Source organism: Daphnia pulicaria, chromosome 5 (assembly GCF_021234035.1).
Source record: "Daphnia pulicaria isolate SC F1-1A chromosome 5, SC_F0-13Bv2, whole genome shotgun sequence".
Taxonomy (NCBI): domain Eukaryota; kingdom Metazoa; phylum Arthropoda; class Branchiopoda; order Diplostraca; family Daphniidae; genus Daphnia; species Daphnia pulicaria.
In genome coordinates, this window is record NC_060917.1 from 1,822,501 (window position 1) to 1,848,946 (window position 26,446).

The 26,446-nt window shown below is 40.7% G+C and overlaps 3 protein-coding genes and 6 long non-coding RNA genes across 10 annotated transcripts in view; 1 reads left to right on the forward strand and 8 right to left on the reverse strand.

Moving 5' to 3' along the window:
• LOC124340621 overlaps positions 1 to 26,446 on the reverse strand; it is a 29,080-nt gene that overhangs the window by 262 nt on the left and 2,372 nt on the right. The window contains exon 6 of the mRNA XM_046793185.1: positions 33 to 112. Coding sequence (XP_046649141.1) covers positions 33 to 112 — 80 coding nt within the window. The remainder of the gene's footprint in view (positions 1 to 32; positions 113 to 26,446) is intronic.
• LOC124341527 lies at positions 262 to 19,609 on the reverse strand. Its single transcript, XR_006918420.1, has 5 exons — positions 19,561 to 19,609; positions 737 to 844; positions 605 to 687; positions 363 to 536; positions 262 to 290 (listed from the first exon to the last, which is right to left on the reverse strand). It is a non-coding gene; the product is annotated as an uncharacterized LOC124341527 (long non-coding RNA).
• Positions 3,581 to 4,177, reverse strand: LOC124341491. Its single transcript, XR_006918347.1, has 3 exons — positions 4,133 to 4,177; positions 3,833 to 4,058; positions 3,581 to 3,766 (listed from the first exon to the last, which is right to left on the reverse strand). It is a non-coding gene; the product is annotated as an uncharacterized LOC124341491 (long non-coding RNA).
• LOC124341230 lies at positions 5,019 to 7,500 on the reverse strand. Of its 2 annotated transcripts, none has more exons than XM_046794238.1 (6): positions 7,386 to 7,500; positions 7,030 to 7,270; positions 6,587 to 6,943; positions 5,965 to 6,521; positions 5,732 to 5,903; positions 5,019 to 5,658 (listed from the first exon to the last, which is right to left on the reverse strand). In XM_046794238.1, the coding sequence occupies exons 4-6, from the start codon at positions 6,145 to 6,147 to the stop codon at positions 5,444 to 5,446; spliced, it is 570 nt and encodes a 189-aa protein (XP_046650194.1). In that variant the 5' UTR covers positions 6,148 to 6,521; positions 6,587 to 6,943; positions 7,030 to 7,270; positions 7,386 to 7,500; the 3' UTR covers positions 5,019 to 5,443. Both variants share the same exon structure in this region; 1 of them encodes a protein (XP_046650194.1).
• LOC124341533 lies at positions 7,760 to 8,811 on the forward strand. The gene is made up of 4 exons (XR_006918427.1): positions 7,760 to 7,870; positions 7,938 to 8,126; positions 8,215 to 8,347; positions 8,420 to 8,811. It is a non-coding gene; the product is annotated as an uncharacterized LOC124341533 (long non-coding RNA).
• On the reverse strand, positions 14,134 to 17,935 carry LOC124341502. Its single transcript, XR_006918389.1, has 7 exons — positions 17,756 to 17,935; positions 17,564 to 17,690; positions 17,396 to 17,502; positions 17,145 to 17,331; positions 17,066 to 17,084; positions 14,672 to 14,749; positions 14,134 to 14,435 (listed from the first exon to the last, which is right to left on the reverse strand). It is a non-coding gene; the product is annotated as an uncharacterized LOC124341502 (long non-coding RNA).
• Positions 20,915 to 21,752, reverse strand: LOC124341396. The gene is made up of 2 exons (XM_046794491.1): positions 21,310 to 21,752; positions 20,915 to 21,237 (listed from the first exon to the last, which is right to left on the reverse strand). The coding sequence occupies exons 1-2, from the start codon at positions 21,643 to 21,645 to the stop codon at positions 21,112 to 21,114; spliced, it is 462 nt and encodes a 153-aa protein (XP_046650447.1). The 5' UTR covers positions 21,646 to 21,752; the 3' UTR covers positions 20,915 to 21,111.
• On the reverse strand, positions 21,878 to 23,255 carry LOC124341557. The gene is made up of 3 exons (XR_006918465.1): positions 22,983 to 23,255; positions 22,148 to 22,785; positions 21,878 to 22,079 (listed from the first exon to the last, which is right to left on the reverse strand). It is a non-coding gene; the product is annotated as an uncharacterized LOC124341557 (long non-coding RNA).
• On the reverse strand, positions 23,299 to 25,712 carry LOC124341505. Its single transcript, XR_006918391.1, has 6 exons — positions 25,338 to 25,712; positions 25,020 to 25,271; positions 24,768 to 24,948; positions 24,486 to 24,691; positions 24,026 to 24,415; positions 23,299 to 23,955 (listed from the first exon to the last, which is right to left on the reverse strand). It is a non-coding gene; the product is annotated as an uncharacterized LOC124341505 (long non-coding RNA).

The window sequence follows — 26,446 nt, forward strand, 5'->3', positions numbered from 1 at the left end:
TGCTCAGTATATCTCAGGATATTTGCCTCTACCTTTTCTTCCTCCTTTTTCAAATAACTAGACATCATTTGTTGAATGGTGGCAGCAATTTGATCTGCTTGGGATCCTTTGTCTATAAAAAAATATAAAATATTATTTATTTTCTTTCATGTCGATAAATATCTCAATAACCTGGAAAATTTCCTTGGAGAAGATGGTCCAGTTTCCAAGCCAGGGCAGAACAACCTTGAAAATTAAAAAAGCCTTTTTTTTTTTGTTTGTTGCAGTTTTAAGATTTGATTAGGATCAACCTAATATTTAAAAATTCAACAATTGGGAGTTATTGTCTCAATGAGTACAGAATAATCCACAGGAAATTATACCACAAGGATGGGGTTTAGCAAGAATGGTTGGCGAGTGGAATAAGGAATTGCATGGGTATCCATTTTGCAGCAAATACAGTGAAATATATTCCAGTTCCCAACATGGTGTGACTCTACCAAAAAAGCATGTTCAATCCCAACTCCAGCAGTATCAACTATCACCTCTCTGGGAGCCTGAAAAAGCAATGCAACTTATGGCTATTAGTCGTCCATATGGTTTTGGAGAAATCGTGCTGTATTACTCTTGTACATTAATAATATTTTCCTTGTCCATCATAGTTGATTGAGTTAATAGGATTTGTCGAAAAAACTGAAACAGCTAGGCCTGTGTAAAAAAAAAAAGAAAGAAATTAGTAAAACAACAAGTCCGTTACTTTGACTTTGGCGGGCACCACTTTGATTTCCTCCACTAGGATTCGTTCCGGCTCCACCATTATGACCACCGGAGTGTAAGAGCTTTGAGTCAGAGTCAACAACAATCCCTGGAAACGACAAGAAACATGAAATAAATTGAGAGGTTTTAAGTAAATCAGGATGAAATGTTTACCGGGTGTCACTGAACTTTGGCCCATTGGCAAAGCGGCTGATGAGGTCTAGTAGACTGCAAGGGCGTGCTCGAACTCGATGATGGCGTTCCCAGTTTCAAAGTTTCTTTCCCAGTTTTTTTTTTCGCCACCGCCTCCCGTTTGGAAGTTTCTCTCCTTCACTTCAGGATGAGTCACGTCCAGTATGTTGGTCACGTAAAACGGGCCGTGACGGGCTGAGCTCTCTTGACTGAGCGGTTGCCAAAAGATGTAGCCGGACGACGAGATGAAAAAAGTTAACTGGGCGCCGTCTTGTCGGAACCAGAAAGCACAGTCACGAACTTTGCCACTTGACAACAGGAAAAAGTACTGCGCGGACTTAAAACGTCAACAGACAAGTAATAAATTTTGACAAATCGGTGGTAATGACGGCCAGCCGAGTGGCATCTAATAACAAATAAAAATTCCTCGTAAAATTGATTGTTTCACATTTTTGATCAATTCGATTGCGTCACACTTACTAGCGGGCAGCCAGACTGCTTTGATGATAAAGTTTCCCATCTCCAACTGCGGATGCAATGCCAAATGGTCTTGGACCGATCCACCTAAAGTCAGCGTCATGACGTGAACTTCCTTCAAGCCGCAAACGTCCAGTACATCTTCCTGGATTGCTGGCCATGCTTAAGACGGTGAAAGGAACAGGGGCCGAGCTGAGTCTTGTCAGCGTCAATTTCTTCTTGGAGGCATCTGCCTGCTTCAAGAGCAAGAGCTCAATTGTAAAACTGTTACTTTGCCCTTTTCGTGGCTCATGGCCAAACGTTGCCTCCGCCCGTACGACGAAGATAAACAGCACATTAAAACCTTTCAGCCACAAAGTACAGAGGGATTAGAATTGATTGAGAAAATTATTTGAAACCTCGTGTTTATTGTTACCCTGCGCAGATCGTGTGCAGAGAAGCAACTGCGTCTGCTTGATGGTCTGGCCCTGGTCTCCAGTGAAACTCATCCGGACATTCTCGAAAGTTCCTTCTTGCGACACCAGAGTTGGGATCATGAGGGATTTAGAGGCCACTATTGTCTTGGGCTCGTGGTGCAGTTGCTGGAGCGTGCGACGGAAACTCTGAAGGCTACCGACGGGAGAAAGTCGTTTACTTGCTGGTTTGATGGACGGCAATAGAGTTGAGATTGTCCACAACAGCGGCAGGAATTTCGAAGGATCCAGCAGAGACTTGAAGGAGCTCGTTTAAGTAAGGCAACAGCTGTTTCGTCAGGATGCGACGTCTCTCCGAATGTTCGTCGTCGGTAGGCAAATCGCCAAATCCATCAGATCCGTTTAATTCCCCGTGATAAGGAACGTTAGCCATATGGCGGCAGCCCCTTCGAAACCCAACTGTTTGAGCAGCGATTGGTCCGTTATAGTATGATGGAGGCCCCTGGCCGACTCGCTGTCTCGAGGACAGTGGGAGCTTCTTCGATCCGGCTGAGAAGGTCGACGGACCAAAGCCTGGCATTATCTGTCGTCCGTGGCACCGCAGTCGCAGAAGAAACTGGAAAATTTTGAGCAAGTGAAGAAGATAATATGATATATCAAGAAATACAAATGGGCATGTAGCTTACCAAAGTGTCACAGAAGCTCGCCGTTTCATTCACGAAATTTCACTTTGTCATTCAAAGTCCACATACATACTTGAGGTAGGAGTCATCGAGGAAATTTTGGGGGAACCGCTTCATCGAAATGCCAATTTCCACCATACAATTGGCTCGAATATTGGGAACAATATCTCGGTAACGATGGACAAAAACCGACTTGAATGTGCAAGCCAACATTTTTTAAATTTCTTCCATGTTTTTTTCAAGTTCTTGGTGTTTGGCAAGTAACGCTTCGAGACGATCACTGGCTCGTTCATCCCGAGTTTTCTACTTTTCTGCCGCTCTGCTTCATACTGACGAGACGTGTTATCAAGATGAATCGATACAGTCAGAGCCACTTCAACCAACGCGGTCATGAATTTCATAGCTAAAACAAATATTTTGACATTAAGTGAAGATGAAACAAAAACAACCTATTTATAAAAAATATAGTTTACCAGCAAGTGTAGCAGTATGATGACACACTCTTACTGGTAAATCAGAAAGACCAGTAGGCCTAAGTAGCAAAATTACATTATCCATGAGGTACTGATCATAAATGATGGAATATTGGCATTGCTTGACAAGTATCTGAAAAAAGTCAAAGAAGTTACTTCGAAATTTCTTCCATTGTGGACCAGACATGATTATGGGGTATTCATCACTTTCCTAAAGGATTAAATTAGTCGAAATGAAATCAACAGTTAAATCAATGGATGAAAATCAAATGGGAAAAGTATAATACTTCATCAAATTCTTCGGTCTTACGACGGATTATCACAGCATGTTCCATGCTACTTTGCATGTGAGAGATTATTTTCCCTTTTCATCCAGAAGCACTAATGAAGAACTGCATACTGCATTATGGCACACAATCCTGAGTCACGATCAACTTTGTACTGTTCAATCCATTCATCTACAATTTTCTGCAATCCATAATTGGATAAATATTAATTTTTAGAAGACGCTATTCTAATTGAGGAATTAAGTGTTTCAATACCTGAAAAGAGCTTTAGCCATGTGAAAATGAAAAGATTGACGGATGACCATCAGAATGATATTTGTTGCAAGGCCAAAGTCTCCAATCTACAGCTCCATGTCTTCATTGAGGAAAAGATTATCCAGTTTAAACATTCTGTGAATGATCTTATTTTCGTGGAGATGCTTAACACCAAGAAGAAGTTGGTGCATGAAAAAGCGAGCTTCAGGTTCTGTGATGGCTTTTCTTGTTTTATGCAACTCCATGAGACTCTAAAAAAGTAACACAACATTGAATAAACAAATTCAAAAAACCAAATGAAATGGTTAGGCACTTACCCTTCTTTTTCAAAGCTCCAAAACAATGAAGACAAAGTTGCTGTCCTCAAAAAAAGCTGTGAAATCCAACAATGTTTATATGGACCAGCAAGCGATGAATAGAAATCTCCTGGGCCATCTTATCCTTCTGATGCTGCTTTTGCGAAAGCTGCTTGGAAACTATTTTGCCAGCAAATGTCTGGTTGGTAGCGCTGTCTGAGAGCTCATAGCATTTGGTAAGCCTACCCTAGTTATTCAATCAAGATGAAAGCCATTTGTTATTTCAATTGCTAAGTTACATTACTTCAACTTTTCCCTTACCTTTCCAAGTAACTGGCCTCTCACGTAACGTTTTTTCGTGCCAGGATCGAAAATTCTATTGCACCGTCAGGCTGACCGCTGACGGTGCATAGTCGAATGAGGTTTTGTCCTATTGCACCGTCGGGCCGATAGGGGCGCTCTGACGGCTGACGGCTGGGGTACCCTCCTTCTTTCTGGCGGATGGAGCAAAGCTATCCCCTTTCTGACGGCTGGAGCAACCCAACCCATTCCTGACGGCTGGTCGACTACCCCCAACAGAGGCGCTGCGGCCTGATTGTTTTTAATTTGTTTCGTTGGACGTTTGTGTCAGTATACTTTCGTTCGTTCGTGTATAGTGATAGTGATATGTGAATAGTGCTTTGTGATTTGGATTATTTTGGATTACCTGTTTTCTTCGACATACACACGTAAAATTGTGAGTAAAATTCTATTTTTATTTCATACGTTGTAATTTTGGGACAAATGTAATTAATGCCCTATATTTGTTTACATGATGGGGGCGTGAATATAACACACACGTAGCTGTCAATATAGACGCCATTATAGGAAATCATTGTATATGACATGTACCATATACAAAAGGTAAAACCAATTATAAATAAAACAATCGTCACATTTGCATAATTTTTTATACTGTTAATTTCTAGGTGCCGCCAACGCAAGAAAAATTTTGATTTTGGTTTTAGATAATAGCTTTTTGGGGGGTAGAGCCTTCTAGGGTGTGCTGTTTTGCTTTCTTATTTTTTTTAATGTGGTGTGTGTAAGGTTGACACGGTGTGTGTTGTGGCTGTTCATGCTATGCATGTTGACTCGCCATTAGGGTATCCTAGTTGGTCAGGTACTAGCACACAACATACTGTCTCAACAACCCTAGTGGCACACGATGGCCTGTGGATGTCCACCCTTGGTTTTGTGTTGATCCCAATAGATGACATCTGGATGTATTGTGGACGTCTTAATTACCGTTCCATACCAAGTCACTGAGATGTCTTACAGACGAATTTTTCTATTTACCAGAGACGTCTTATAAATAACCCCACGACGTCTTAAAAATAACCCCGGGACTCGTTTTATGAGGTAATTGTTGCCCTTAAATTTACTTATCGAACTAGAATTTCCCCTCCTCTTTCCTACATGGATATATAAAAATAAACATTTAGTTTTATTCGAGTTCGACTATTGTGTGTATTGCTGATAAACGGTACAAAAACAGAGACATAAATACAATAAATTAAAGTAAGGTTTCTCAGTTTTTGAACAATAAATTCGTCACACATAAAATAGTCGAATGTTGATTTCCACTAATTACTTCTAGTAGTTATTACTTTCAACATTATCGTAACTGTGATCCAAGGGATGACGTGCACCGGCTGCAACACCAGCAGCATGTGCAACCATAGCTGCTTCCTCTTTCTCAGCTCTGGCTGCAGTTTGCTTGACGCGCGCTGGGGCGTGTCGGAGAAAATCCTTGGAGTCCTTCTCCATTTCAAACTTTGAAGCTTGTGGGAATCGCCGGTTGACAGCAACTAAAATTTAAATGCATCATTATTAAGGCTTCATATTAAAAAATAAACTATTAAACAGAGTAGTATTAATTACGGTGAATTAGTTTTTGGCTTTCTGAATCGCCAAATTTTCGTTTTGCTACACCTTCCCGAGCTAATCCGTTCCAGTTCAAATCTCCAGCCATAGAATTAGTGAATAGTGCACCCATGCAACGAGTCATCATATTAGCAGCAGTTTTCCCATGAATAAAATTGAAGTAAGCCAGCTGTAAATTACAAACGGAAAAGTTAAAGATTATTGTTGTAAATGAAGTACAAAGTTATTACCAGTTTGTCTCGAACTTTGTTCTCTTTACCTGGAGTAAATGCTAAAGTCCTGTTGAGTCTCTGGAATTGCATGTAGTCGTTGATCGGCAACCATTCTGGCATTTGGTCAATTGTTGCATCAGCTGATGACGCTTGTTGGTTCAGAATTAATACGTCAATTTGAGTTTGTTGCTTTGTTAACATGTTTATCAGCACTGATTGAAACTGATTCCCTCGATTTTAAGATGGCCGTTGGAGCAAGGAGCTAACCTGAACCGGGGAAGGAACACTGACAGTAAGTGGAGCGGTAGGACCGAATACCGGTTGTGTAACAGAGGGATTTCTATTAGCAGTAGGATTTCTATTAGCAGCGAGATTTCTATTAGTAGCGGGATTGTGGCTGGGACGCATCAATGGAGGAGGGCACTCGTTAGCTGTAAGCTTAGACCTTTTTTGACGCACAGGATTCGCGGAAGGATAAGCAACATGGCACAATGACTTGTCATGCAACGGCATGCCAGCGAAGAGAGAAGATTGGGTTTGTTGCGGCTGTGTTTTGTCCACATTCTTTCTGGTTGCTGGAATGTGAAAAAAGGACAAGTATTAATTAAGAGAACTGAAATTAAAACAATAAAATTGAGACCTCTACTACTAGTTGATTCCAATGATCCATTAATAACCCCAGTAAGAGCCTCTAAAGACGGGGAGAGCCCGGAAATGATAGATGGAGCAGAGGGCATTGGAATATTAGGTAACTGCAGATAGTGTCTGGCAGAATAACTTCGATTGATGCTACTAGCTGCTGATTTTGAAGCAGCTTCTGCTTCTTCATCAGATTCCGATGCACTAGATGACTCATTTGAGCTTAGAGTTGGTGAGTATCTTTCTGTTGGTCTTCTGGCTCTTTTCAAGGGAATTTTTTCTGTTTCTTCAGCAGCTGATTGTTCACTCAATTCCACATTTCTTGAGTTGAAAAATAGTTCGGCATTTTCTAAGGTTTCTGTAAGGAAGGATAAATAAACTATCAGTAAATTTTAAGCGAATAAGATTGACTTACACAATTGTGTGTTTTGATTTCTAACTTACCAAAAGACTTGCGAACTTTACAGAAATAATGAATCCAAATTGATGATGGCTTTGTGTTCAAACGCAGCAGCTTTTGAAGCTTTACATGTGATGTAACCTTCATGGAAGCCGGTGGCCAAAGGCATGCCATCCCATCATCTAACAACCAGAGATCATGAACAATACAGACTTCTTTCGTAGAGCCTGCTATCCATAAGTCAGCTATGTGAAATGAATTGTATACTCCGGCCATACTAGCTATCTAGGAAAAGAAATTAGCGTTAAAACGACAATGCGTGGCAGTACATGTATGAACTACATAAATATGGGGATTGAAAAACTAAAACCATTCAATAGTAATAAACAGCAATAGTTACCGTTATTAGCTAAGTAGTGCTGCTTTAACACTTTAAAATTACTGATCAAGAGGATAAGAGACGATTGAACGTTGAACACATTAGTGTAAGAGATTGTAAGACGCGTCAAAATGAAAGAAGCTTCGACTGCATAGATCGGAAGTGGTACGTATGTTGCCAGTTCCCGGTTCATATAGCGCCTTAATTACATGTTAAATTAAATCATAATATTGTTATGAATGGTATTGTTAAATAGAATATAAATTTTATTAAAACCTCATACACAGTCAAAAACTTTACGCAATGAACGATGTTATTTATTTTACTAGATTTTACCTAAAGCGTAATAATATTTATCAACCGGCAACGGTGCATCTTAAAGACGCGATCTCATTCTTTTCATTGTCAAATGGTTACCATTTTTTCTAACGCTCGTAAATAACTTACAGCTATTTTTGTGGTTAACTTTTAGCAACATCATCATTATTATTGATATTCTTTCAGCCGTAAGTGGAATTTTTATTAATGATCGCTTATAGTTTAATTTTATGCCATTACATTACGCCATTACAGATAATGAAGCAGCAAACATGTTTATCGTGTGTTTGGTAGCTCTAACAACGTGCTTTCTCAAGAGATATTGCTCTCGTCTTGACTTCAAGATTGTTTCATCTTTATCTTGTGTTGGATATATCTCCCAACTGCTGCTAGTGCTTTCTCATCGAGTTCTTGCTCTCTTGATTTCAAGATTGGTTAATGCTGGTAAACCTTTCCCCTATTTTATCGATTAATTTTTGTCCATTACTATACTTTCAGCTTCTCTAAATTGTCTTAATTTATGTTTTAATAGAATCCAAAACTTCACGTTGCTTTCTTGAATCACATGTATACAACTCATGTGAACAACCTAACATATGCTGCTGTCAACAGTCAGTGATTTATCGCTGTAAGAATTTTCTCTACTGCATGAAGCTTTAGCGCTGGTAAACTTAATCCCTATTTCATAATTTATTTTTGCTATGAATTAATTACAGTTTCTATAATTGTATTTTCAGATTAAATAGACGCTCGGCAATCAGCAATGAGAAGAAAACAGAGAACCATTGTCAGTGAGAGACAACTGCGCAACAGAATCAGGGAAGATGCCGCTCACCTTGAAGCGGAAGGAGCACTAATTCACGGCTCAATAACACCACCTCTTCAACCGACACCGTTAGTCGAGAGTGAAGAAGAAGAACTTGGCGCATCATTTCACGATTCACCGCCACCTTCTCACGATTTTGTTGACTCATCTCTTCAAGAAACAGTCGATCTTCACCTTCTCACAGACTGCGATTCCCAATATGATAGTAGTCAAGATTCATACGACTCCTACGAATATGGAAGTGATCCCGAAGGTGAACCTGAAGGAGAAGACCGTAGAGAAGATTGGGATTTGGAGAATGGGAAGACGAATATTTATTACCACCCGCAGTGACAGAACAGGAACAGTTGATCCGAGACTTGGCTGCTTGGACAGTTTACTGCAACATACCACGGACGCATGTTAACAAGCTGCTGGTGATTCTCCGAAAACATCCTAGTTACGAGTCTATCCCTAAAGACTACCGCACTCTTCTCAAGTCCGTACGCAACGTTCCAGTAAAGTTAGTCGATCCTGGTTCATATTTTCATTTTGGAATTGCCAAGGGTTTGTCACGGTCCCTCCAAACTTTAGGACGTGATATGGGTTCTGACATAAAGATTTTTGTGAACATTGATGGTATACCTATCGCGAAAAGTGGCAGCAGTCAGTTTTGGCCTATATTAGGGAAGATTGCTTGGGTGAAAAGATCTAAGCCTTTTATCATCGGTGTTTATTGGGGACCAAAGAAACCCATAGATGTCAATATCTATCTCGCGGATTTCGTAGAAGAGGCTACGCTGTTGGAGGTCACAGGTTTTGAATATTGTTTAATAATTGTATTCGTTACGATTGTGGCCTTTATTTGTGATCGCCCAGCTTTATCATTCATTTTGTCCATCAAAGGCCACACGGGCTATTTCAGTTGTTTGAAATGCGTCACTGAAGGTGTGTCTTACAGGCCTAATGTAAACAAGAGAAATAGTATTTTTATAGTATTTCCTGAATTGAATGCCCCCCTGAGAACCGACGCTTCTTTTCTTTTGAAATTAACTCCAGAGAAACCACAATCATACGTTGCATCTTTGTTGTTGTCTAATGATTGTATACTATGAATTTCATTTTTCATTAAATAAACCTTTCTTTTCATTTACATCTTATTGTTTTGTTTACTGTATATTAGTTTTCCCTACGATACTACATACTAAGTATTAACATTAAAATTCTGAGTGCGACGAGTTTCTTGTTTTATTATCTATCAGCGCATTAGTTAATAATAAATTATATATGCATAATATACGTCGGGTGGATAAACTAAAAGACAAAAAAGGGATATCTATTGGATATCGATGATAGATATCCAATAGCTATCTTCTGTTGATCCAAAATTTTCAAAATGGATGGGGATATGGCTCGGATGTACAGACGTGCCATGGACGTCCAAGGGAGGAAATGTGCCACTAGGGAAGTGGGTTGCGGGTCGCCAGCTGGAACCAACGAACCTCTGGAATACCGCTGGTCGTGGCATATATTTTGTCTTCTGAGCATACACCACTTTATTGAAAAATAGATTGGATGACGCACGAAGTCCTCCAACATTATTATTTTTTTTTGGTTTTTTATTATCCTATTTTGGATATGTACTCATTTTGAACTTGTGCTTTTTGCGTTAGCTTCCCGTATTAGTTCATCTTCCGTTTCCACATCAGTTTAGTTTTCCGCCTTTTTTATTTACATTTTGAAGCGATACTTTTCCGTCTACATTCACACATACCCTGAATATTTTAAGTTTATGTTTCCGTCCACGTAGATTTCTCCGATCAGTGCATGTAGTTCATTCCAGCTTCCCCAACACTTACAGGGGCGACCGTGCGTTGACTGGCCGATGCTGTAGACCTATGATATTTTTAGTGCGATGAACGATTGGAACAATGTTCGATATTTAAAAAATTACGTTTATTAATTAGGAAAAATAAGAATAATGTGGGTTACCATTTCTAAAACGAAACCATAAAAGAGAAAGAATTTGAAGTATACAGCCAATACAGGATAGATGTTAAGATTTCTTTTTCACCTTTAAAAACAACTCAAAGCAGTTTCACATTATGAAATTAATTATATAAAAATATGAAAGAATAAAACATAAGAGCTGGGAGGGCATTTGGGCAAATATTTGTCTACTAAAAAATCATTTTAGGGATAATATCATTTCCCACGAATTTCAAACGCTGTAGCAAATCGGTTGAACAACCGTATTTAGCTAGAGTGGTCAGCCGGTATGTTCGGAAATTTTTTTTTTCATCGATTATTGTAACAGCACCCATCACCGGACACAGAATAATTTTGACGTGATCTTGGAAATAGTAAACCTGTAGAATAGTGACAGAAATAGGTAGTAAGGTGAAGCATTTTAAACCTCCGAATATGATTTACCTGTAACGTGCCATTAGCGAGATGCATTACGAGGGCCGGCGGGGTACGGAACCAATGCCGAAGGAATGGAAGTCGAAGTCCAAATTTGGGCTCAAATTTTTCTTCTTTCGAACTGGCCTCTACTTTCATCACGGATCCTTTCAAGTACGACTGAAAGAAAGCCAACAGATTCATCTTTTTCTTCAACACATCAGGGTATTTGTCCAGTGTATAGTACTTTGCCATACCATTTCGTTCAATATACTGAATGGCTCTAAAGACAGAATAAAGATGCATTCGTTTGAGCAATGTAATGACGTCACTCGGCGGAAAAAAAAAGTTTTTAAACTCAAAACGAAATAGCGTTCCAACTTACTTTCCATCGACGTGCAATAACAGCTTGGTGATATCGTTGAAATTGACACCGATCGTGTCGTCACTCAACAGGTAGGCAAAGCCGTACTTGTCAGAATAGTCGACCCATTTGGAAACCCACACCTTCGGAATGGCAGCAGGATCTTCGGCCTCATCTTAAGATGAAACAAAGTTGTTATGAAATTTGTTGATGCGGAACTAGAAAATAGTCGTACCCATGAGGAATGGAACTTTCTCGTTGTTCACCTCAGGTTTCGAGGTGGAAAGTTTCAGAAGTTGTTTTTGCAAGTCACGGAGCAGTTGTCGATGCAATGGGCCTGATGGAACTGCCGGAAATAGTGTGTCGGCAGTGGCTGGTTCGACCTTGACGCCTGCTTCTGCCTTGATGGAATAAATTTCGAAGTTCGTAATTAAAATCGACACTGATGGAATAAATTAAGATGGAATGGGGCAATAAAATGCTCGACTTTTCAATTATCAAGACAGCGTGTAAAATGATTATCGAATAGATTGGCAAATCAAAAACTTTCTGACCTACGGCCTACACGACCGTCTTCACTCGTTCAAGGGAAGCTTATGAACTTCTTTAGAGAAGAAACGTGGTGAAGAAACAAGAAAGAACTCATAGACAATAGTAAAAGTCAATACAATTGCCAAGTTGAATTGCTTAAAGTTTTCTCTCACCTTTCCAAGAAACTCGCCTCTCACGTAACCTTTTTTCGTGTCAGGATCAAAAAGAATATCTGGGATAACTTCAGGTTCAGCTACTGGCTTAATGGTGTTCACGTATTCCGCCTTTTCGTAGGCTTCTCTGATAGTCTTCATGTAAACAAGATGTTCTTTCTCGTTCTCTATGAGTTTCTTCTGGTCAAAGACTTCGTTTTGAAGTTTCGTGTGGATTATGTCGATTTCACGATGGATAATTTCGAGTTTTGCCATCAACCCCTCTAGATCTCCTCGCGAATCATCGTCGTTTACGGCGGCGATGATCTTCTTGCATGTTATGGTGATTTGTCGACGAAATGTTTTCCTTTGTTCCTTCCATGAATTAATCTTTTGGGGGGACGTCACAGGAATACATTCAGGATTTTTATCTGCCATGGCTAAAGTCTAGAAGAGAGTTGGACAGGAAGAACAAGCAGCTGATGTGCACTGGGACAAGGCTTGACTTGCTGAACGGCCGGTAGAATGTAGAAGGAGGGCTGGCTGCAGAGTGCAGACTAGATGATGGGCAGACGCAGACTAAATAATGAATTGAAAGCTAATATGAGCGCTAAGCGTGGGCGGTGGGGAAAGTAGGAAACAATAAAGATAATGAGAGAATGAGAGAGAGGAAGAGTAGGGAATAGAAAACGAGAACAGCGCCATTATGCGGACTTCGCGGTCGTTTCGTTGCTTGAGCACAATGAAGAGGACGTCATCCAACCCGTTCTCTTCACAATCCGCAGCATCGTAACAGAAAGTGACACCAATGCTGATTCCGTCCTGGCAGCTGGTGCCTGCCCGTTGCTGGCCAAGTTGCTTGTTCTTCCCGATATCTATACCGTCCAGTTGGCTGCTAAAATTGCATCAACAATTGCCGTGTACTCGTCTGTTGGTGGGCGTTCCGAGGAAAGGCATAACTTGAAATGTCAAAAGGAAGCAGCTTGGGACATCACCAACATCACTTTGGGTAATTCATTTCAGTTTGTCTGTTGCCGATCGATTTTAACTTTTTTTCTTAATAATTGCAGGTGGCAATGCCGACGCTTTGTCGTACCAGTTCAGTGCCATCGCTTCGCTATGCACTTTGTTGAAGGGAAAAGAAACCTACATTATCCTGAAAGTGTTAGATTGCTTGGCTCTTATTTTTGAGGTAGCCGAGAAAATTGACGAAGTGGAGAAATTTTCGCTTCACGCGAAAAAATGTGGGAGATTGGATTGCATCATGGCTTTAAAGAGCAACGAAAATACCGAGATTCGTCGCAAGTCGCTGGCTATTCTGGAGCGGTACTTCTCCACTCACGTAAAATGATTCGTTTTATCGGTTTTTATGGCTTGTGTTTCGTAATAATACGATGATTATCACAACTGTCCAGATTCAGAGTGTTTGTGTTGACAACTTTCTATAACTGAAAATTCTTATTTATTTCGAATTAATCTTTGTATTTATTTATTTCGACAGTTGTCTTTTGAAGACAAGTCAGCGCGATCGACATCGGGCTTTTGGATGATTGCCCCCTGCAACTAATGCCTCCCCTCCCCGTGGGGTCGACTTGTGCCCACTCCTTGCAATATAAGAAATCAAGAACAAGAACCAGCCATTTTCATCGTCCGAAGGAGGTTTCTCATTCTGAAGTTTAATCTAAAATTCTTTATACTGCCTTTTCTTTCTTCAGTTCCTCCAACGCTATCCTAATTATGAGTGTTGTCCTTTTCTTTAAAGTTTTTATTTTTCCAAATTGTTTTTTAATTGAAAGTTGCTATGCAAAACGTCTCCTTTCCTCTTTTTCAATTCGCGATAAAAGAGTAATACAAAAAACGGATCAACTGTACATTTGATTCGTTTTGATGTTGTCACAAGTTTTTTCACATTTCAAGTTGATTTTGTCCCAATTACACGTCGTCTGGTTGTTAGCTTGTTTACAACCAGAAATTCGAACCCATAAGCTAATAACTTATAATAGATATGACAGTCAATTATTTCTTATATATGTCGTCGCCTTCGGCTGATCCCTCATTTGCCCGCACATTTCGATTTTTTAACTCAGCTACCATGACCTTGACAGTGGACAAACGAAATCATGCTCACAAGCTGGTGTTACCTACACTAGATGACTCTTACGATGTCATTGTTGAAAAGAAATAAAAGAGTCACGGTGGATTTCAATTTCAAATTTATAAGTTGTTATTTGTTAATGATGCCATGTGCCAACTGTCAACCATTGCAAATCATGTAAATCAATCATCGAATGAGATTTCAGGCGTAGATACATTTTTTGTTGCGGACGATTTGCTGGTTGGGGAGTTAATGTCGGTGTCGAAGCTGCAACAAAACGCGTAGATGGACGGTGCGGTAAAGTCGATAATGTGGCGTTTCCACGACTTGGTGATGGTGCATTACAATCCATCAACACCGTAGAGTTTTCAAATTATGCCTGCCGAGCTTTTTGTAACGTCTCCTATGAAATAAACAAAAAATATAATGTTGGAATATGATCAATTTGAAATATTTCCCAACCAAGCTACTTTAAAACGAAGTTTTAGGCTGTAAGTAACAAACAAATATAACGATCTACAATTTAAAAACTACGTGTGGTATGGAGGATGTGCGTATTGTTGAGATCATGCCGGAAAAATGTGTTACATAAATTTGCCCGGAATCCTATAAAAAAAAAGGGGGAATTTTTTCATTTACCTGCGTAGCGAAAAGGGGCTCCAGACCACCACGATAAGACATCGATGAAGACGTACAAAATGGTGAGGAGTATAAATGCTATGGAACTCGTGACCAGCACGTACGACAAGGACAGGTTCTTGTTGATCGGGATGGGTCCGTCATCGATTTTAAAGTGACTAAGGATCCCTCCTGACAATGCCTTTTGAAAAAAAACCAAAACAACTGCTATACAACCCTCGAACTAAGAATTCACCTCTTAGTATTCTATTTTACTACTTACTGTTACTAAGGCCCATAACATCCACCGTACAATTCTCTGTTTGTTTGCTGGGAATACCAAAAGCACTTTTGCGGCCTCTGCTCCTAAATAAGCACACAAGACACATGTTAGCCCTCCAAGAACTCTGAAAGTTGAAAAAAAAAATGTATAAAATAAAAAACAAGTTCAAAAACAGACTTTCTTCGTCATTTTAAGACATTTCAAGGTAGGCGCAGAAACGGAGGGAGTGAAAGAAAGACAAACCTTCAGGATCAAAAGCAAGAGTGGTGTCATAAATAGCTCGCGGGGTTGGCCTCTTGTAAATGTGATCGTTTCCAAACAGAGAAACGTCAACAAGACGAGCTGCACCTCCAGTACAATTTCTGTACAGACCGTTTTTCTCAAGTCCGCCAGCTCCCGTATAGCCTCTATAGAAATGGAACAAAACGAGGCGATTGCGTTCAATGAATGACTCTATCGTTTGAGTAATGAGGGAAAATATAAACTCACAGAGGGCAGTCCGGAACAGGAAGCAAGAAAGTGATGAGTAATTGGGTTGAAACAAACACAGTCACTATGATCCACTGCCGCCAAGAGCACACAATATCACGTATAGGTGCGAACCATGCGTACTGTTGATACAAATTAGCGTGAATACTCAAACACGTTTCTATTGGGTTTAATTCATATATCTAAAATTACCCTTTGATTATCTTCGGGATCGAATCCTGTAAGTTCGATTAAGGCAACGATGAGGTAAACGAACGACATCCTTTGAAGGACTCCTGGAATTATGAAGGTTTTAATTTTATCGTTACTCAGAGAGTTTAACACGAGACCTATAACGAGCATAGCGACAGAGCGACGAACTGTGCTATACAAAATTCGTTGTTTGCTAAGGGCACGTCGGAGCTGTGAATTGAGAGACAGAACACAGCTGGCGCCCAATATCCAAACAAAACTGAAATAAAAAGATTAAGGTTAAAACATGGAAGAGAACCAAATATTTGATGCTGTTCGTTCATTACCAAGGGAAAATAACGTCGGCAATCGTAATTCCATTCCAAGGCGAATGTTCAAAGAACCAATAACCTGCATAGGAATTTTATATTACGACCTCTTCAGCATCCTGACAAAATGTCTCAAGTCTAAATAATAAATACCTCCGCCGCCATAATTCACTATTATCATGAAAACAATGGTAAGCCTTGAAAAGATGTGTTGTGTTAAGTTAAAATTAGACTGATAATTGCTTAATTATGTTTAAAGTTAAAGAGTTTTACCCACGAAAAGTGTCAAGGCATCGGATGCGATATCGGATTGGATTTGCCTGTTGAGCTGAAGTATCTGGGATAAGTAATGAAGCCTCAGATGTACTGGAACTGCAGAACCAGTTAGATAGATAGCAAGGGTTGTATCGTTCTTGCATGATGCAATTCAAACCCCACACAATAAACAAAAAGAAAATGCACAAGGATGCCCACAATAGAGCTAAGAAATAAAAACAATTATTGGAGGTACAGAGCAGTCTATGACATATTGTGTCCTTACGAAGGTAAATATTCACTGGAGGAACATTTAATTCCACATCACCACATCCCTCAGAGCTGGCATTCATGGAGTATTGTCCGAATTCACCAAAATGTTGGCTGAAACTGTAAAAAAAATCAAAAATTGTGAATCACAAAGGTAGGATATTTAAAAAAATAATAATAACTCACTTGCAAACTGATAGTTCATGTTGTTTCACCTGGAATAATGTAGGATATGTAGTATTTACGGTCAAAACAGCTGTGCGTCCAGATTTCAAAGAAGCAAATTTCCACATTGGACACTATATAAAAGTACACATGTTAAAATTGACACTTTAGCAACACAACAACAACTTGAATCATTGAATGTTGTGCTACGAGATGTTGTTTTTATCCCACCTCCTGGCATTTGCTGGATTGTCCCCAAATCTCCAGTTCTTGTGTTGTGTACTGATTATTAATGTGATGAAAGGTGAAACATGCTTCATCCATTTTGAGTGAATATTGTCGTGTTGTCGAGTTACAAAACGCTGGTACTTCTGGATTCCAGTTCATTGTGGAAAGATCCATCATTGTTGCACTTAAAGCTTCAAAGAATGTTTCGTAAAGAAAATCCCACACGGTCGTCTTCCTGATAGACCTAATGATCACCAGAAAGGTAAAAAATGATTCCGAGTATGAATGACTAAAACTGGCTTACTTTTAGAAAATTGTGTTCGAGCAGATTAGCTGATGCGCTTTCTCTTTGTTTCGGATCATAATGAAGAAGATGAGATAGAAACGCTTGGCCCTCTTCACTGAGCATAGGTGGCGCAGGAGGTACTTCTCCCATCCCAACTTTGAACATAATAGCGTAATTTGATTCGAGTTCATACCCAAGGCCTCCCCTATAATGTGCCAAAGGAAAAACATTTTATGAGTTTACCAAACACTCTCGCTGATTTGAATTACTTTTCCTGTTGCCATTTCTATCACCACACAACCCACAATCCAGATGTCGGCCGCGCGTCCGTGGCCCCCATTCTTCGTATGCATAAAAACTTCCGGAGCCATGAATACTAATAAATTCGGATTAGAATTAAGTTATTTTTTTGTTGATATAAATTAAAATTCTTTTACCTTGAGTGCCAAGTTCAAAACCTTGCATTTCTCCAAAGATGGTTGTTTGTGATTTGATTTTAGCGGCACAACCAAAATCACCTGTCTTTAAAACAAATGCCAACGTCGGTAAGAAAAATGTTGGCACCTGAAACAAGTAATTTACATAAAATAATAGTTCACGTTCCAAGCCAAAGAGCACACAACTACTACCCTTTTCTTCTACGCTTCCTTCCAGCTAGCCTGAGACGTCTAGTAGTCGATGCTATTGGCGTTGTTAGAGATGCCAATATCCATGAGCATGTCATTGACGTCAGGCGTGAAGGAGAACTTGAAATGGGAGCCGGATTGAAGAGAGGCCGAATCGATCAAGTCGAGATCGTTGGCGGCCAACTTGTCAATGTCCAGCTTCATGTCAGCATTCATTCAGTATTCTGTACTTTATCTTTGTCAATATCTATGTCCTGTACACGATAACTTGACATATCAGGTACTCGCATAGGAAGAGATTTGGCCACGGCACTATCATCGTCTGACCTCAAAGGATGGCGACCGGGTCCTACAGCATAACATGATTCTTCCATCCCAAAATACGTTCACAGTCTTCACACAAATAAATAGTTAACTTTTGTTTTGTTAAAAATGAGCAACCGGCTTACCTTCACTATCAGGATCGGTAGTTCCATCAAAAGGATTTCGATTGTCCAAATAATCTAGGTCATATTCGAAGATATCGTCATCAGGATTAGTCGAAAAGCCGCGTTTAAAAGGCAAAGCAGGAATTTCATATTTAAAAAAAAAGGACTTGTGTGATTTCGTTTCCAAAAATCAATTTGTAAGTATTATCCTCACTTTGGTTGGAGAAGTGAAATTAAACGACCCAAATTCTAGTGGGTGTAGTGGCTTTGATCCTGTTGAGGCTCAATGACTGCATATTCTTCCCTATAGGTGTTTCTTTTAGAGCAAGTAACCTTAAATATACAACAAGTAATTCATTGTAATAAAACCCAAATCAAAATTATTTAAATCTAATAGCGAAGTTACAATGAAAGTGTATTCCGATCCTGTCTGACTCGTTCACGTCTCTAAGGCTAAAAGAGTTGCTTCCTGTTGCTCAGTATATCTCAGGATATTTGCCTCTACCGTTTCATCCTACTTTTTCAAATAACTAGACATCATTTGTTGAATGGTGGCAGCAATTTGATCTAATTGGGATCCTTTGTCTGTAAAAAAAAATATAAATATTATTTACTCGATTATTTATTTCCTTTCATGTCAATAAATATCGCAATAACCTGGAAAATTTCCTTGGAGAAGATGGTCCAGAGTTTCCAAGCCAGGACAGAACAACCTTGTAAATTGAAGAAAATCTTTCAGTTTGTTGCAGTTTCAAGATTTGATTTGGATCAACCTAATATTTAAAAATTTAACAACTGGGAGTTATTGTCTCAAAGAGCACAGAATAATCCACAAGACATACCACAAGGATGGGGTTTAGCCAGAATGGTTGGCGAGTGGAATAAGGAATTGCATGGGTATCCATTTTGCAGCAAATACAGTGAAATATATTCCAGTTCCCAACATGGTGTGACTCTACCAAAAAAGCATGTTCAATCCCAACTCTAGTAGTATCAACTATTACCTATCTGGGAGCCTGAAAAATCAATGCAACTTGTAGCTATTAGTTATCCATATGGTTTGGAGAATTCGTGCATTAATACTCTATTACTCTTGTACATTAATAATATTTTCCTTGTCCATTATAGTTGATTGAGTTAATATGATTGGTCGAAAAAAACTGAAACAGCTAGGCCTGTGTAAAAAAAAAAATAAAATAAAATAAAGAAATTAGTAAAACATCAAGTCCGTTACTTTGACTTTGGAGGGCACCACTTTGATTTCCACTTTGATGACAACCGGAGTGTAAGAGCTTTGAGTCAGTCAGCAACAATCCCTGGAAACGACAAGAAACATGAAATAAATTGAGAGGTTTTAAGTAAATCAGAATGAGATATTACCGGGTGTCCCTGGACTTTGGCCCATTGGCAAAGCGGCTGATGAGGTCTAGTAGACTGCAAGGGCGTGCTCGAACTCGATGATGGCGTTCCCAGTTTCAAAGTTTCTTTCCCAGTTTTTTTTTTTTTCGCCACCGCCTCCCGTTTGGAAGTTGCTCTCCTTCACTTCAGGATGAGTCACGTCCAGTATGTTGGTCACGTAAAACGGGCCGTGACGGGCTGAGCTCTCTTGACTGAGCGGTTGCCAAAAGATGTAGCCGGACGACGAGATGAAAAAAGTTAACTGGGCGCCGTCTTGTCGGAACCAGAAAGCACAGTCACGAACTTTGCCACTGGACAACAGGAAAAAGTACTGCGCGGACTTAAAACGTCAACAGACAAGTAATAAATTTTGACAAATCGGTGGTGATGACGGCCAGCCGAGTGGCATCTAATAACAAATAAAAATTCCTCGTAAAATTGATTGTTTCACATTTTTGATCAATTCGATTGCGTCACACTTACTAGCGGGCAGCCAGACTGCTTTGATGATAAAGTTTCCCATCTCCAACTGCGGATGCAATGCCAAATGGTCTTGGACCGATCCACCTAAAGTCAGCGTCATGACGTGAACTTCCTTCAAGCCGCAAACGTCCAGTACATCTTCCTGGATTGCTGGCCATGCTTAAGACGGTGAAAGGAACAGGGGCCGAGCTGAGTCTTGTCAGCGTCAATTTCTTCTTGGAGGCATCTGCCTGCTTCAAGAGCAAGAGCTCAATTGTAAAACTGTTACTTTGCCCTTTTCGTGGCTCATGGCCAAACGTTGCCTCCGCCCGTACGGCGAAGATAAACAGCACATTAAAACCTTTCAGCCACAAAGTACAGAGGGATTAGAATTGATTGAGAAAATTATTTGAAACCTCGTGTTTATTGTTACCCTGCGCAGATCGTGTGCAGAGAAGCAACTGCGTCTGCTTGATGGTCTGGCCCTGGTCTCCAGTGAAACTCATCCGGACATTCTCGAAAGTTCCTTCTTGCGACACCAGAGTTGGGATCATGAGGGATTTAGAGGCCACTATTGTCTTGGGCTCGTGGTGCAGTTGCTGGAGCGTGCGACGGAAACTCTGAAGGCTACCGACGGGAGAAAGTCGTTTACTTGCTGGTTTGATGGACGGCAATAGAGTTGAGATTGTCCACAACAGCGGCAGGAATTTCGAAGGATCCAGCAGAGACTTGAAGGAGCTCGTTTAAGTAAGGCAACAGCTGTTTCGTCAGGATGCGACGTCTCTCCGAATGTTCGTCGTCGGTAGGCAAATCGCCAAATCCATCAGATCCGTTTAATTCCCCGTGATAAGGAACGTTAGCCATATGGCGGCAGCCCCTTCGAAACCCAACTGTTTGAGCAGCGATTGGTCCGTTATAGTATGATGGAGGCCCCTGGCCGACTCGCTGTCTCGAGGACAGTGGGAGCTTCTTCGATCCGGCTGAGAAGGTCGACGGACCAAAGCCTGGCACGATCTGTCGTCCGTGGCACCGCAGTCGCAGAAGAAACTGCCAAATTTGGAATAAGTCACATCATGAGCCCGTTGGCAGACTTTGGCACAGACGGAACAAACACCGACACCGTCCACCATCCGGCACTTGAGACAGTGGTACCAGTGTTGATTCATGAATTCTTTTGGCGTCATGACAAAAGTGCACCTACACAATTGAAATCAAAATAAATTTTTAAAAACTCGTTTCTTCTTAGAATCCGCCAAATTCAAAACTTACAGCTGATTGCACTAAAAATCCTCGTCCGGATTCGTCGCCATCACTCTCGACATCGTAACCTAGTCCCAGTTCGTCGACCGTCAAGTCTTCCACGACGGCCGTGAGCGGATTACCTTTGATGGATTTCATCAAGCCGCTAGACATTTCGGAGGAGGATGGCTCGTTTTCCCGCACCAGCTCCGCTAGCACTCCTGCTGCTTGGCATTCGAAGAGCGAAGAGGACATTGGTCGTGTACTGCAGCAAACAACAGAACGAGGCCAGCACCGGTGGTGGCGAACGCAAGTCTTCCGGATTGAGAGCCGTCCACCTTGGCCAACTACGGCTAATTTGACCATGATAAGCACCAGGTCTGGTGTCACGTTTCCTCGACTGTTGGGCGACAAGTGCTTCAACAGTATTTTGAGCAGTGTCCGGGCAAATCTCCCCGCTTCGCGCTTGAGGAAGGCGAATTGCGTCAAGTTTTGAAGGAGATATTCCATCCTGAGGGCCGAATTTCCCTGAAGAACTTCCGGCACTGGGGGCAATTTTTTTCTCTTCCTCCGTGTCAGATCTGACGACCACCGTAGTGCTCCTGCCAGCTGATTGCTGCTGGATTTCCTCGTCGTCTTGACCAGTCAAATGACGATGGATGACTAACTCAATCCATGCTTCCAAACGATCCTCGTCAATCCTGCCAAAGTTCAACAGTGTCAAACATAGGTTATCTAAATCAGTGTCGTTCGTTTCCGTTGATTGACAGCATCTTGTTGATGAAGCAATAAACCGATTTCTGCACAAAAGAACAAAAATTGCATTAATATGTCATGAAGGAGGGCAGGATCAAATGTTACACCATACCTGTAGGTAGGCAATAGCTCCTGCGTCGTCGTCGAGAAAATAATGTCCCATAAGGACGCATAAGGAATGGACTTCCTCTTCGAAAGTGTAAAATCGGGAAAGTGGATGGCGAGTGAGCGGATTTTCAACGCAAGATTCCAGGAAGCGAAAGTACTCTTCGATGGCTTTCTCTTTCAAGCAGCGGACCGGGGCTCCACAAGCCGTAACCAACGAATGGTCCGACTGATGATGATGTGGGAGGCAATATCTTGATAGCGATCGCTGTCGGCAGCTCCCACTAGACGTTCCGTAACCAGTTGAACGAGATCGACCAAATTCTCGAAGCAGGCGTCCAGTACTATAGGGAAGAAGACGCCAACCAGTTTTTTTTCGGCCTCTTCCGAGATGGGGTAACAGACGACTAGGTCGTTGGCCAGCCGAACAGCCGCGTTCAACAGGTAAGGCAAAGACGATGCCGGGCTTGAGATACGATTCAGACGGAATCAGATCGCTAGACTGGCCAGAACGTCAGGAGAAAAAGGCTGGAAAATCGGAATTCGGCTGTTCCAGCGATCGAGAGCAGCCCGTAGGAAAGGCGGGACTGCGGAAGCCATATCTTTCTTTACATCTTTATCTTATTTCATCGAAACGACACAATCCTGTATAAAATATTTAAAGTATTGTTGGCTGGTTAATTAAAATCAGGTAAAATTATTCACCTTAAATATACTGGTAAAAAATTCTAATTTTCTTTTAAACACTTGGGATTGGGAAGCATACAGTGGTCATCTTAAACAAACATCAGCAAGTTTGTTATTCACATTCCACCAAATATATACTATAAGGTGAGAATTACCAAGAAAATGTTGAGGAAACTGCTTCATCCAAAATGTTTGTAATGTCATGCATTTTTTCTCCAAGTTCTTGGTGTTTGACTGTTTGGTCAAGGATCCTTTTCGTCGTAGTTGATTGAGCGACACTTGTGGCACTGGTAGACGTTCTCTCCGCAATTGGAACAGACTCCAGGGTGATCAGGGATGGAGGCGGAACAGCGCGGGCACTGCAGCATCTCCGACGAGGCGTGAAGGTTCTCGTAGAAGGCGACAAATTCGATTTTCAAATTGCAACAAGTCATGGGCAGCGGCAAGTCGACTTTAACTTCGGCTTGACCAGGTGTCAACGACAGCTTCTTAGCCTTGAGCCAAACGCCGGGCCGGTTCTTGAGCTCAACGGCGGCCTGGACGGGTCTGTTGTTGTAGAAAATGTTGATGGTGGGGCACCAATTTCGTTTGTTTGATGTCTGTAATGCGCAGAGCAAAGCGGTTGACGACGTGGCTCCCAACCAACTTGATGATGTGGGTCGGCGTCTAGGTCGGGTAGTGAATTTTCCATCCCGGGAGTTTTGATGGTGAAATAACCAAGCAGATCGACAAACTGAGAAGTTTTCGGCTGTCGAGTTGGAGGCCAAACCACAGAGACCACATGAGAGCGACCAGGTCTTGCTGCTGGGCCACGGTAGAATGGCGACAAAATGGGGGGACTAGGGCGTGCGCATGCCAGCGGACGGTGGAGACGTTGCAGTCCAACAGGAAGCGGAAAATAAGGCGGCTAATCAGACGGCGTTCCACGGTGCGATGTTGCTGTTTGACAAAAATGCCGCAGACGCAGCTTTCGTCGACCGTAATCCCATAGCTCTGCCGTTAGGTCCGACTCTGTGGATTTCCTGGCGGTCTCGAGGACGCATGGGAGCGTATTCTTTCGGCTGAGAAGGTCGGCGGACCAAAGCCTGGCATTATCTGTCGTCCGTGGCACCGCAGTCGCAGAAGAAACTGGAAAATTTTGAGTAAGTGAAGAAGATAATATGATATATCAAGAAATACAAATGGGCATGTAGCTTACCAAAGTGTCACAGAAGCTCGCCGTTTCATTCACGAAATTTCACTTTGTCATTCAAAGTCCACATACATACTTGAGGTAGGAGTCATCGAGGAAATTTTGGGGGAACCGCTTCATCGAAATGCCAATTTCCACCATACAATTGGCTCGAATATTGGGAACAATATCTCGGTAACGATGGACAAAAACCGACTTGAATGTGCAAGCCAACATTTTTTAAATTTCTTCCATGTTTTTTTCAAGTTCTTGGTGTTTGGCAAGTAACGCTTCGAGACGATCACTGGCTCGTTCATCCCGAGTTTTCTGACGCTCTGCTTCATACTGACGAGACGTGTTATCAAGATGAATCGATGCAGTCAGAGCCACTTAAACCAACCAAATTGAATTTCATAGCTAAAACAAATATTTGGACATTAAGTGAAGATGAAACAAAAACAAACTATTTATAAAAAATATAGTTTACCAGCAAGTGTAGCAGTATGATGAAACACTCTTACTGGTAAATCAGAAAGACCAGTAAGTAGCAAAATTACATTATCCATGAGGTACTGATCATAAATGATGGAACGTTTGGCATTGCTTGACAGGTGTCTGAACGAAGTCACAGAAGTTGCTTCAAAATTTTTTCCATTGTGGACCAGACATCATTATGGGGTATTCATAAATTCCCTAAAGGATTTAATTAGTTGAAATGAAATCAACAGTTAAATCAATAGATGAAAATCAAATGGGAAAAGTATAATACTTCATCAAACTCTTCAGTCATATGACAGATTATCACAGCATGTTCCATGCTACTTTGCATTTGAGAGCTAATTTTCCCTTTGCATCCGGAAGCACTAATGAAGAACTGCATACTGCATTGTGGCACACAATCCTGAGTCACGATCAGCTTTGTACTGTTCAATCCATTCATCTACAATTTGCTGCAATCCATATTGGAATAAATATTAATTTTTAAAAGACGCTATTCTAATTGAGGAGTTTGTTTCAATACCTGAAATGAGCTTTTGCCATGTGGAAATGAAAAGATTGACGGATGACCATCAGAATCTATCTTTGTTGTAAGGCAAAAGTCTCCAATCTTCAGCTCCATGTCTTCATCGAGGGAAAGATAATCCAGTTTCAACTTTCAGTGAATGAACTTGTTTTCGTGGAGATGCTTTACACCAAGAAGAAGTTGGTGCATGAAAAAGCGAGCTTCAGGTTCCGTGATGGCTTTTCTTCTTTTGTGCAGCTCCATGAGACTCTAAAAAAGTAACACAACATTGAATAAACAAATTCAAAAAACCAAATGAAATGGTTAGGCACTTACCCTTCTTTTTCAAAGCTCCAAAACAATGAAGACAAAGTTGCTGTCCTCAAAAAAAGCTGTGAAATCCAACAATGTGTTTATGGACCAGCAAGCGATGAATAGAAATTAGGATATTGAAAGTTCAAACAAAAACTGAACTTGTACAGAAATTAGAAAAATCCGATATGCTGCATATTTCAATTAAAAATGTAGTATGAAAGATACTGAAAAATAAAGAACGAATTCAAACGACCAATCCATTTTTCAGCGTCACGTTCACGAGTCAAGACCACGAGACGAATTAAGCAGACGATAGAAATAGAAGATAAAACGAGATTCCAAAAGGCAGTACGAAAATTCTCTACTAGGTGGCTGACTGCCTAGAAAAGTAAAGAATTGGCGGCTTTTTCAAGGCTTTTTCAAATCAAAATGAATGAAAATGATAATCAAATTCGTACAGTTCAAGGAATGGGTTTTCCCTGTGATAAATGGATGTGGAAAAACATTTTTACCGTGTGTTGTGTCCACCAATTTCAGTAAACTAAAAAAATCAAAATAAATGAAAAATAACCCGAAATAACACACCAAAAATATGATTTAATTTGAATACTTATCAATGTTGAATATCACCACCACTTTGATGTCGTCGGCCAGTCTCCGTCGCCTTTTTTTGTTCCTCTGTAGACCTACTGACCATTACTGAATTACTCAATCAAGAACCAAGAGTTAACCACACAATTTTAATTGGGTGTGATTAACTGATTACATATGATAACGTCAATAAGGTATTCTAGGATATTCAGAAGATAGAATAAATCAAGTGATGAGGATATGAGTATGATTGACGAAAACCTATGATGTTGGCAGAGCTTACAAAATATATAACACTAAATAAGACTTTACATAATCTGAAAAAGACAGATATTTGCTGGTTTTCCTGTCGGTGTAATGGTTTAGGAAACCATGTTCAAGGCGGCAGTTGTTGTTCACGATCTAACAGAAAACAGATAATCATATTACATACAAAATATATACCATTAACTATATATGACGTATTGCAACACAGATGAATGTGACAAGCTAAAGCTAACTATATATTTCAGAAGAAAAACTATTGGTGGAAATCTATG